This window comes from Lactuca virosa, chromosome 1, assembly GCF_052849685.1.
Source record: "Lactuca virosa cultivar CGN04683 chromosome 1, Lactuca_virosa_CGN04683_v6, whole genome shotgun sequence".
NCBI classification, from domain to species: Eukaryota; Viridiplantae; Streptophyta; class Magnoliopsida; order Asterales; family Asteraceae; genus Lactuca; species Lactuca virosa.
The window spans coordinates 156,455,846-156,467,406 of record NC_136426.1 but is presented as its reverse complement, the minus strand read 5'-3'; the positions used below and the strand labels follow the sequence as shown (position 1 = coordinate 156,467,406).

Genomic DNA, 11,561 nt, shown 5'->3' with positions numbered 1-11,561 from the left:
TCAAATCTCCTTCAATGTAATGTAAGAGTCAAAATACTTTTGATGTTATACTATTCATATTATTAAATAAAATTGTTTTACACATAAATTATAAAATATTTAACATAAAAATCAAGTTAATGTACACAAAGTATATTGTTAAAAAATCTCATTAAAATCGAAAAAGTTCAATACCGAATATGGTATTTAAATTTCTATATAACTTTTTTCGATTATTACTTATTTACATGTTTCTATATCATAAAGTATTTTTGAAAGTCAAGTGATAATCAATTGCGTATGATAATTATTATGTCTTAATAAAATTATATAATAAGAAAAAAGAAGACTAAATTATTTTATTTTTAAAATCTTAAATGATACTTTTTAATCTTATTTGTAGAGCATGGTTGGAATGAAAAAGAATGAATGCTCCAAAATCATCATTGTTGAGTTGAACTATTGAACACGTCCTTATCATTGTTAATATCAATAGTGCCAAACTTTTATAGCGGGTTCAGGATTTATTGCGGACAAAATTACATAAATGGTTCTTGTGTTTACTAAAAATCATACTTCAATCCTTATTAATTTTTTTTTGATACAAGTTATGTGTAGTTTCTAAAACTTGCATGGTTGGTCCCGAGTCATATAAAATGACCTTTTTATCTTTATTAATTTCCTTTGGAATTTTTTATATAATTTATGATTAATTATAATAAATAAAAATAAAAATAAAACGGGGTCCACCAAAACCATTGATCCTATACCCGAAACATATGGGACACGATTCATAATGTTTTACATAAAGACACGATACTTGATCAGTCTTTTGCTATAATATTTCTATTTGTCATGTTCTCACAATTCGAACTATGTCACTTCTCTTTCAACCTTACCCCCTTCCCATTTCTATCTCTTATATCTTCTATATCTCTATATGTTCTTCTTTGGATCGATGAACATGCATACATGGACAAGCGATGCTTGATGCTTCCCTTATCTATTGACGAACCTTCCTCACAACATCTTCGATGAACCAAACGCACCCCAAGAACAGATTTACATGAAATCTAGATCGTTATTACTCAACAACCCCTGCCATCATTCCCCATTCACCACCCACCCCTTCCACTGAAATCTTTTTGCCTCTACGAGATAGATAAGTTCAACTCAGTATTTACCTCTGGAGGAAAATATGGGGAAGATGAAATCAGAACTTCATCGAAGTTGGTTTCTCGTTGCGTTCAGTGTTTGAATCGACGCCCATTCACTTGTGTGATCTAGGTGATAAAGAGGAAGATGATTAGGAGTGTCGCGTTATGTCATCGGTCCTATTTTGATTTGAAAGTTTCTGATTTGATTTATGATTTGTGATTTCTAAGGCGCGTTCCTTATGACTTATGAGATGTGATTTCTGACTTGATAAACCCAACACATACATACATAATCAGATGCAAATGTTTCCAATTTTTTTCAATCATATGCAATTAGAAAAGTGATGGTGTTTATCATAGATGAAGATGCCAACGATAAACACAATCAGATGCAAATCTGGGTGCGTTCCTTGTAATCATGTTGTTTTTGCTTTGGCTGAGAAGAAGGTTGCAAAACTATGTATAAGGATTTGAGTGATCTTAAGAGGTTTAGGACTTTGATTCTCGCACCCCACCAATTAGAAATGGGTTGCTGATGAATTGGGTACCATTACAGTCTTACAAAGCCTAAAGAGGTGGCCGGAGGTTTGGGAATTTGATGCTTGCACCCACCACAAGAATATATTGATTACCAGCGGGACAATAGTTGCGGGAATCCAATTCTAGATGCTTCATTTGATACATATAATCTTGATACTTCTTCCCTAATTTTCTGATTTCATTCTTCATTTGAGGAGTGGTGATGAAGATGAAAGGATGCAAAGATATTGCTTGTTTAGGAGTAGTGATTTGGGGTTGGCTTAGGGCAGTCAACCAGCGAAGGAATCAAATATAAGTGTGAGCCAGAGAGAAAACGGGACGAAAGATGTGTGTGTGTGTGTGTGGGGGGGGGGGGGGTAGGGTTTTTTTTATTTTAAATAATTAAATTTTGTTTATGAAAAAGATAAAATAAATTAAGAAAGGGTAAAAAAGTCATTCCATGTAGCTCAAAGACCATTAGTGCAAATTTTAGAAACCATAGTAACTATTCATGCAAGTTTAGAAACCACAATGACCATTCCTATAAAAATGATTAATAGAAACTGAAATTGTAACTTTTGGTAAACCATATGTAATTTTGTTTTTATTGTATAATGTCATTACTTGATTTCCTATCAAACCGACATCGAGCAACCCAATTCATTACCCGCATCACATTTATTCAAAAGCAATAATGGATAAAATACGACATGCATTAGTTTTCACTTTCAAAATCCACTCAAAATTTTCCTCTTTTTAACCCAAAATGAATATCGATATTTTTACGTAAAAAATCAATTTATTCCTTTGTTACCGGTTTCACTAATATGTTATGAGAATATAAGATTAACATTAACAATCATTGGTGATCACCGATATGTAATTAGTCGTGAAGGTGATCTAATGTGACCATTAGGGGAGGGGGAGGGTTACTAGGGGTCAATTTATGACACGATACAACAAAAATAAACGACGCCGAAATAAAATTGGGACGAAATCGAAATTCAAATTTGTGTTCGTGTCAAGTGTAAAAAACATGACTTCATGTCGTGTCGTATTCATGCTTCAAATTCGACATGAAATTGACACGATTTAGCATGTGTTTGTCGAATTATATACGATTAAGTATTTATTAAATAAACTAATAATTAAATTATTTTATGTTTGTCGTGTCGTGTCGTTTTTGTCTTGTTTTAATCGACTCGTTTTCGTGTTAATGAACATAAACACGACATCGTGTCGTGTTTTCGGTTACATGAAACCTTGTCGTGTCATATCAGACAAAAACACGAAACAATTGCCCGATTTGACACCCATAAGGGTTACGCTGATTTGACACTTCATGTGATGTTAACATAGTTTGATTTTTTTTTTGGGTTATCATTGCGTCTCGCTTGTTGATTGACTAGGTTACTGTGGATCAAATATTTGATCGATATGGCCAATTGTGACAAGTAAGTTTATGTGGATCGTCGTAAAGGATCAAAAAGAGACAATAATATCGTTTTTGATAGACTAGGTCCGATACATAATGTATGTCAATTCACATGCAAAAGATACTAATAGTGTTTCTTCAACCACATTTCACTACAAAAAACCTCCCTTTTAGCGACAACAAAAGACGTCACAATTGATTATAGAAACGTCGTTAAACCTTTAGTTACGAAATGTCATCGCTAATGAGTCGTCGCTATTACTTTGTGTCTAATACTCATAAAAACGTCGCGTGAGTCGTCGCGTACGTTCGTCACTAAAACAGTCCGTCCTCACAAACGGGTCGCCATTATCACCATTTCGGTACATCGGCCGAAGTTTTTCCGGCCAAGTTACCGAAGTTATGGGTCGTCGCAAATACACGTCGCCGCTAATGCTTTTTTATTTTATTTTTAAATATTAAAATTATATTTTATATAATTTATAGGGAAATTTCCAGAAAAATCCTATTACTTTGAAAAAGTTACTGATTAACTCAAGAAATAAAAATTTAAAATAGAAAAAAGGCCAAGAAAACGACAATTTTTTTCACTCTATCCCTTTTAACCAGTATCATGAGATAAAATCTTTAGTTTTTCTAAAATAATGTCACTTTTCTATAAATTTTCTCAAAATTTATTTATAATGTATAAACATATTTTTATGTATTTTTTAACTGTTTTAACATATTTTTATATATTCTTTTTACGTATGCATGTATTTTTAAGTTGTTTTTTTTTACGTATTGTATAAACATTTTTTTACATATTTATATGGATTTTAAGTATTTTTACGTACTTTAATATATTATGGTATATTTTTTCACGTATTTATGTAATTTTTAAACATTTTTGTGTATTTTTTACGTATTTATATGTATTTTCTAAGTATTTTTATGTATTTTGGTATATATATATTTTTTACGTATTTATGTATTTTTTTACTTCAAGTTTCATTGTAAGCTAACTATTAGACCTTATAAATGAAGAAAAAATCACTTGAGTATTTCAAAACTAACATTTTTCAAATACGATCATTAACAATCATCGTTATTTTTGCAAGTAAATTCTTCCATTTCTATCGAATTCAGTTTGTAGATGAACAAAGTTTACAAATATCTTTATTAACGACAAGATATTCGTAAACCCTGTTCATCTACAAACCAAATTCAATAAAAAAATTTACCAGCAAAAATGGTGTTGATTGCTAATGGCCGCCTTTGAAAAATATTTGTTTTGAGGTACTCTAGTGATTTTTTCATTCATTTACAAGGTCTAATAGTTAGCTTAAGATGAAACTTAAAGTAAAAAAAATACAAAAATATGTAAAAAAAACCAAAAAAAAAAGAAAAAAAAAACAAAATACAACCACTTGGGTTCTGGTGACTTGGTAAGACACGTGGAAGATATGGTGGATAAACTATTGACCCATGTTCAAATCCTGGCACCACTCAGCCATTGTGGCCATGGAGGTTCGCCTGCAGTGACTCCAGGGTATAAGATAAAACCTCATGTTTGCAGCGGGGGATTAGTCGGTGCGCGAAAGCTGGTATGGAAACCCTCGTTAGGGAAGTTCCCTTTCAAAAAAAAAAACTAAAATACATAAAAAAATTACTTAAAAATACACATAAATACGTAAAAAAATACGTTTATACATTTAAAATACTTAAAAATATGTAAAAAAACTTAATAAAAAATACAATACATGAAAACTATACCAAATTATATAAAAGTACATAAAAATACTTAAAAATTCATATAAATACGTAAAACATATGTTTATACATTTAAAATATATAAAAAATATAACAAAACTATATTAAAAAATATAAAAACACCTGAAAAAAGTAATACGTAAAATATATAAAAATACGTAGAAATACTTGAAAAATACATATAAATACATAAAAACACGTTATATATACATTATATATAAATTTTGAGAAATCTGTAGAAAAGTCTCATTATTTTGAGAAAATTAACAATTTGGTTCCATGACCTGTTGGACAGGTCATTAGGGGATAAAGTGAAGAAATTCGCCGGTTTATTGACTTTTCTATTTAATCATTTTCTGGGAGTTAATCTTTAATTTTCCTAAAAAATGAGATTTTTCTGAAGATTTCCCTAATTTATATTAGAAAAATGCAGAAACTATAAAAATGCAGAAATACTAATTTAGATATAAACGATCAAATAACATAAACCAAAGAAAAAATAAATATGCTTTTACATTTTGTTTCTATTTATCCTTTTGCTCCTATAAAACAATAACACGTGGAATCCATTATTTCTCTCTCTTAATCTCATTTCTTGATTTTGACACTTACCTTAATCTAATGAGTAAGAAAATTAGTAGGAACATGTAGTGATCCGGATTATGATGATATGTGCGGAATACTAAAGATCAAGTGTATCAATCATTCATCAAGAACACCAAGAGTAAATAAAACCATTTTAAGCTCTGTTAGAATAGTAAGAGTACAAGTGGGTAATGTAAATTCTCTCACTAAACTAATCTCACAAATGGGTCTTACATAAATGGGAGTCACTCACTTTCTATTAATAGGAAAGACTCAACCCATTACACATCACAAGAGGGTAAGCCACATCCAATGAGAACTTTGCACCCTAACATTCTCCCCCTCAAAGTTAGGATCGGATGTTTCGGCTTCAATTTCCAAACGAGCTCGCGATCAAGACCAACTCCCCCTCGAAGTAACACTGGTCTTCAAATCTGCAAAATGAATACGTGAGAAGCTTCAAATACCCATTTCTACATTTTCCCCCTTTTTTTAATCAACAAATGATTAGAAAACCCACAAAGGATGAGAAGCGCTCGAGGAATAAACTTGACGAAACACCCCCTCGATGTGTGACAAAAATAAAACCGTGAAAATCTTGACCGAAAAACAATCACGAAAAGCTGAGGAAAATTTCCAAATTTTGTGAAAATTTTCGACTTTTGGGTGAGTGTTGCAAGAAATTCGAAAACTGGGTATAAACTGTCAATTTTACAAATTCTGCAGGGACTCGTTGTGCCAAAACAACTTCAAATGCGAAAGTTTACCCCAAATGAGAAATCAGGCATAAAGTGACAACTCGCATCAACTGCAGGGACTCGAAATGAAAAATCTTCCTCCTTCACATAAAATTACTCCCATGTTGAAACTGTGCATAAACTGTCAATACGCTGAAACTTCAGGGATTCGAAATGCAATATCTTCAGTTCATCACAGAAAGTTACCTCTGTTCGAAATTGGGTAAAATTTTCCACATTGTTGAAAGATTAGGGATTCAAATCGAAATATTTTGTTTTCTTCGCCAATTTGATACCAGATGCGAACAAAGAAGAACCATAACTCGAATTCAATATCAGTCGAATTCGATTTCGACCTCAATACGTTCGACCCCCAGACAACATCATACAAGTTGAAATACGTTTCAATCTATGAGTTCGACTCCAAATTACATGCGAGTCAGATGTAACAACCAACACCATACAAATCGAAATCGATTCCTCAAGCTTTCGATGTACTAGTCAAATTTTTTCTCCCTTAATTCGTTCCAGACGCGAATAGTACATAGCACAAACAATCGATTCAGAGCAGAATTCATTCAATCAGTTTAAGTTTTCTCGTGTTTTTCATATTTTTTTGAATCAATCTTTCCGATTCAAAGTTTTCCGCAATATTGAATCAGAAAACTTGTTTCAATTTATTGTTGTGTTTCGATTCTGCACTCTGTTTGTTAGGTCGAGTGATTACAGGTCAATTTCTATTTGATTCTTCTTCCAGATCTCTTTTTGAATCAAAAATTACGTTAGTCCGTACAACAATTATGAAGTTTAACATGAACACGATGTCAAGTTTCTCGCACCTGCTTGGATCATCTACGAAGATTCCAATGCTCATTCCTGAATACTATGAGCAGTGGGCAGATAGAATGGATGATTATCTCAACGGAATAGATGAAGATCTTTGGAGATGCATCACAAGTGGAAATTATCGTCATGGAATGCTTGAACAAGTTGGAACTGCTGGTTCTTCTGCCGATGTTGTTGTGCGAAGGGATAAACATGAAGAAAATGACAAGAAATCCTTCGTGAACTACAAGGTTCTCTTCCACCAGTAGTTTACAACTACGTTCGAAGTTGCAAAACAGCTAAGGGGATTTGGGACACATTGAAAGAAAAATATCAAGGCAATGAAAAGACAAAAAAAATCTCAGTGAAGCAATGTTTGTTGGAAATGGCTGAGTTCAAGCAGCAAGATAATGAAACTATCGAGTTATACTATGATCGCTTGAACGAATTGATATTCAAGTGTACTCGTTATGGTGTTACTCGTTCGACTTTGGAATACAATATGACTTTTCTGATGGGATTGAGAAAAGAATGGAGGAACATTAGCTTGATGATCAAAACTCAACAGAGTATCGATGGTTATTCGTTGGCTGATCTATATAATGTTCTTAAGGCCCATGAAAGCGAGATAAACAAAATTGCTGAAGAATGAAAGTTGAGCTTAGGAGGACCTTTGGTTCTGATGTCGAAAGTGACTGCCAAGGACTCTGAAGTCGACTCTGTTGATGAAGATAAATTTAAAGAAGAAGGATTTATGGTTAACTCTGAAGATGAAACAGTGGCTTACTATTCAAATAACAAGGTGAAAAAGGTCTTCAAAAAGCCATTCAATCCGAAGTACAAGAACAACAATGAGTTCAAAGGGAATAACTTAACTGGAAAAGGTGTAAAGGTCGATTCGAAGGAGGAGAAGAAGGAAGTAAAGACTGTGGTTGAGAAGAAACAAATGAAGCTCAAAGGTGATTCGAGATATGATTGCAATTACTGCAATGGTTCGAATCACTTGGCAAAGGACTGTATGTTGCGAAAGAAGGAGAAGAAGAAGAGAGTGAAAGATGAAGCGTACTATGCAGGAAAGATTGAGGAGTTGAAGGCTCGAACCAAAGGAATCTCTCTGATGGAAAAAGGAGGATATGAGAATGATGGGACGTATCAGATCTGGTCTTCGGGGTTTGATGATGAGGAGATGAGGATTCCCACACATAGAGCTATGTATGCTCAATTCGAAGAAGGTGGTTTAGATGATGAGAAAATGTTAGGAAGATGCTTTGTTTCAATAGGCGCTGACAAATCTCCAATGACGTCGAAGGTACGTAATCTTCTTGAATTTCTTAAGATTTTGATGATACTCTTTCTTATCTTAATGATATGTTGATTTCCATGAGTAGAGAAGCTGAACAATTGAAATCATTACTATATGATGTTTGAAACAAAATGGAAGTTAAGAAGAGTATGACAGAGAGTTTAGAGCTTCAATTAAGGAACATTATAGTAGATAGAGATTATGTTAGGACTGATAGTATGTTGTTAGTTAAACAGAGGAATATTTATTGTAATTCTGCCAAATGTCTGTATGCTAAGCTAACTGAATTGCGTCATTCATCTGATATATGCAAAGAACAACATCGAAAATTACTCCCTTTCTTAGCTTATGAGAGAGAAAAAGTAGATGCGACTTCGTATGATTGTAAAAAGAAAATTTCTGAGTTCGATAAAGTTCCTAATGATTCGTATGAATATGGAATAGTTAAGATTGATGAATGATTAAATGATGAATATCTTGTGCATATTGTTAATAAAACTCTCACTAAAAATGAACAAGTTAAAATTTTGAACATGACTGAGAAGTCGTCATTTGATTCTCAACAAAATTTCGCTGATATCGAAGATGATTCTGATAATATCAGTGAAATTGAAGCTGAGGAAAGTGTCGATTGTTCTCAATTATTTATTATTAATGTCAATTCGATGGCGAAAGGCAACAAAATATGTCATGATTCAATGGTGGTGAAGGTTAACAGTGATCAATCTTCTACATCCAAAGTATGTGATCCTCTTGATCGAGTTGTAGTGGAAGACTATGTGAGTGATGAGGAAGATGTTTCGAACGAAACATATATTCCTAGAGTCGTTGTCGAACAGGTCTATGAAGAATCAAAGGAATACACAAAGGTACTGAAAGACAAAGGACAACATTATCTGGAATCAAACTCAGTAGTCTATCCAAGATTCAAGAGTACAAATGATGTTATATTTCCAAACCAAGTATTTGTCACCTTAGGAAATGGTGACAAGGTGAATCCATAATTAAACAAACTAGTTGAAGAAGACAATAAAAACGTGACAAAAGAAGGTTTCTATTCAAATCAAAACACCGTGGAAAATGGTTTGAACAAAAACTCAAATATTTTTTCAACAACAAAAACCAAGACGTGTTTGGGAGGTTAAAACCGAAAAATCAAATGTTGATCATAAAAACAAAGAAACAGGTGGTAATTCTTTACCTAATGTTTCAAAACCTCAAAAGACTAAATAACAAGTTTTCAAGGAAAATGTTGAAAAATTGGTTTGTGAGGAGGGTATTTCGAATACAAAAGCTCGAAACAAAGCTTATTGGAAAAATGTCAAAGCTTTTCAAAAACAAAAGGTTTTTAAGCAAAAATCATCTAAACAAGTTCAGATAATTTCTCAAAATAGGACGTCAATACAAACCAAACCTTCTCAAAAGCAAAATGGTTTTCCAAAAAGTCGAACTAATGTTCAAAATTAATTTCGACATAATGATGTTCAAAATCATGGAAATGAAAACTTTGTTCAAAATCAATGTTAAAGAAAGTATGATTCAAATCATAAAAATGGAAGTTTTATTCAAAACAAGAATCAAAGGAATTTCGTTCAAAATAATGAACGAATGAATTTTAGTCCAACTCATGGACAAAGACGTTATCAACAAAGTCAACATGTTTTTAATTCAAATGTTGTTGGTTATCAAAATCAATAACAAAATCGATTTCAAAATTTACCAAAAGGGACATTTCAAAAACAAAAATTTGAGAATTGGATGTTCAAGGAAAGCAAAATGAACCTTTTAAGCCTAAAAATCCACACTTTCCAAACCCTGATTCGAAGCAGAAGGTGAAAGCATCTTTTATGAAAGGGAGAAGTGATGTGAAAAACATCAATAATTGGTTAGAAGGAAAAGGAAAAATGTATCAATCGGGAAAGTACTCTCAAGAGAAAATTCAGACTGCTTACGAGACATACTTGAACGATTCGATGTGTGGAAGTTCTTTTTCGTCGGAGTAAAATCCAGCTGTAAAAAAGTGGAAAGAAATATCTAAAAAGAAAGATGAGGGATTTCAGAATAAGGATGAAAAAGGAAAAATCAATGTTGAACCTTTTTCATTGAATGATTACATTTCGATGCCTAGAATCAATGAAATTGATTTAATTGACAGTTTGAAGTCTAAAGTTCGAAGTTGGGTCATAGGTTCATCCTTTCATAATGCATTTCAAGCTAATGTCCAAGGACCCAAAAGGTCTTGGGGACCTAAATTCTTTTAAATGATTGCAGGTACTATCTGACGAGTAGTATGATGAGAATTGGTACATTGATAGTGGATGCTCGCGTCACATGACTGGTCGAAAGGAGAATTTCAGAGATTTTCGAAAGCTGGACAATGTTGGAGTAGTAAAGTTTGGCAATAATAACAAATGCGAACTGAAGGGATATGGAAAAGTAACGAATGGAAAGTTCACAGTAAATAGAGTGGCGTATGTTGAAGGCTTAAAACATAATTTGATTAGCGTTTTGCAACTTGTTGTGGGCACTAGCAATCAAGTTGTGTTCGATGAAGAAGGAAGCATTATCTCTAACAAGGAAACAAAGGAGATTTTTTTTCAGTCAAAACGAAAAGGAGACATGTTCACACTCTACATGAAACCTATTGTTGGAATTCCCTATGTGTGTCTACTATCGAAAGCTTCCTCACACCTCAGCTGGTTATGGCATCGTCGTCTATCCCATCTAAATTTCAAAAATCTTAACACATTGGTTTTAAATGATCTTGTTCAAGGCTTACCTATCTTAAAATTTGATAAGGATTTGTTGTGTGCTGCTTGTGAACAAGGAAAGCAACATCGACTAGGTCATCCAACTGTTATTGATTCTAAAATTATTGAACCTTTGGAACTTCTTCATGTTGATTTATTGAGTCTCTCAATAAGAAGAAGTACATATTAGTCATTTTTGATGATTTTTCAAGATTTACTTGGGTTTTCTTTCTTCGACAGAAGTATGAAACTGCTCAAGTGATGATCAATTTCATAAAAAACATAGACTTGAGTTTGAAGAAGAATTTTTGAAGAATTAAGAGTGACAATAGCTCAGAGTTCAAGAATCAAATTCTTGATTCATTCATGACTGAGTTGGGAATTTTTCATAACTTTTCATTTCCTTACACACCGCAACAAAATGGTGTTGTCGAAAGGAGGAATCATTCTCTATGTGAAGCTGCTCGAACCATGCTTACATATGCGAATTTGCCTCAATATCTTTAGGCAGAAGCTGTT

General features: G+C 32.8%; 1 protein-coding gene across 1 annotated transcript; it reads left to right on the top strand.

Moving 5' to 3' along the window:
• The first annotated feature begins 10,623 nt into the window (after positions 1–10,623).
• LOC145122528 (uncharacterized) lies at positions 10,624–11,232 on the top strand. The gene has a single exon (XM_079058120.1). It carries the CDS (start codon positions 10,624–10,626, stop codon positions 11,230–11,232), a length of 609 nt encoding a protein of 202 aa, XP_078914246.1.
• Positions 11,233–11,561: the final 329 nt, after the last annotated feature.

What these genes read in the sequence shown, in the direction of transcription:
- LOC145122528 (XM_079058120.1), top strand. Translation starts at nt 10,624, where the DNA reads ATGACTGGTCGAAAGGAGAATTTCAGAGATTTTCGAAAGCTGGACAAT.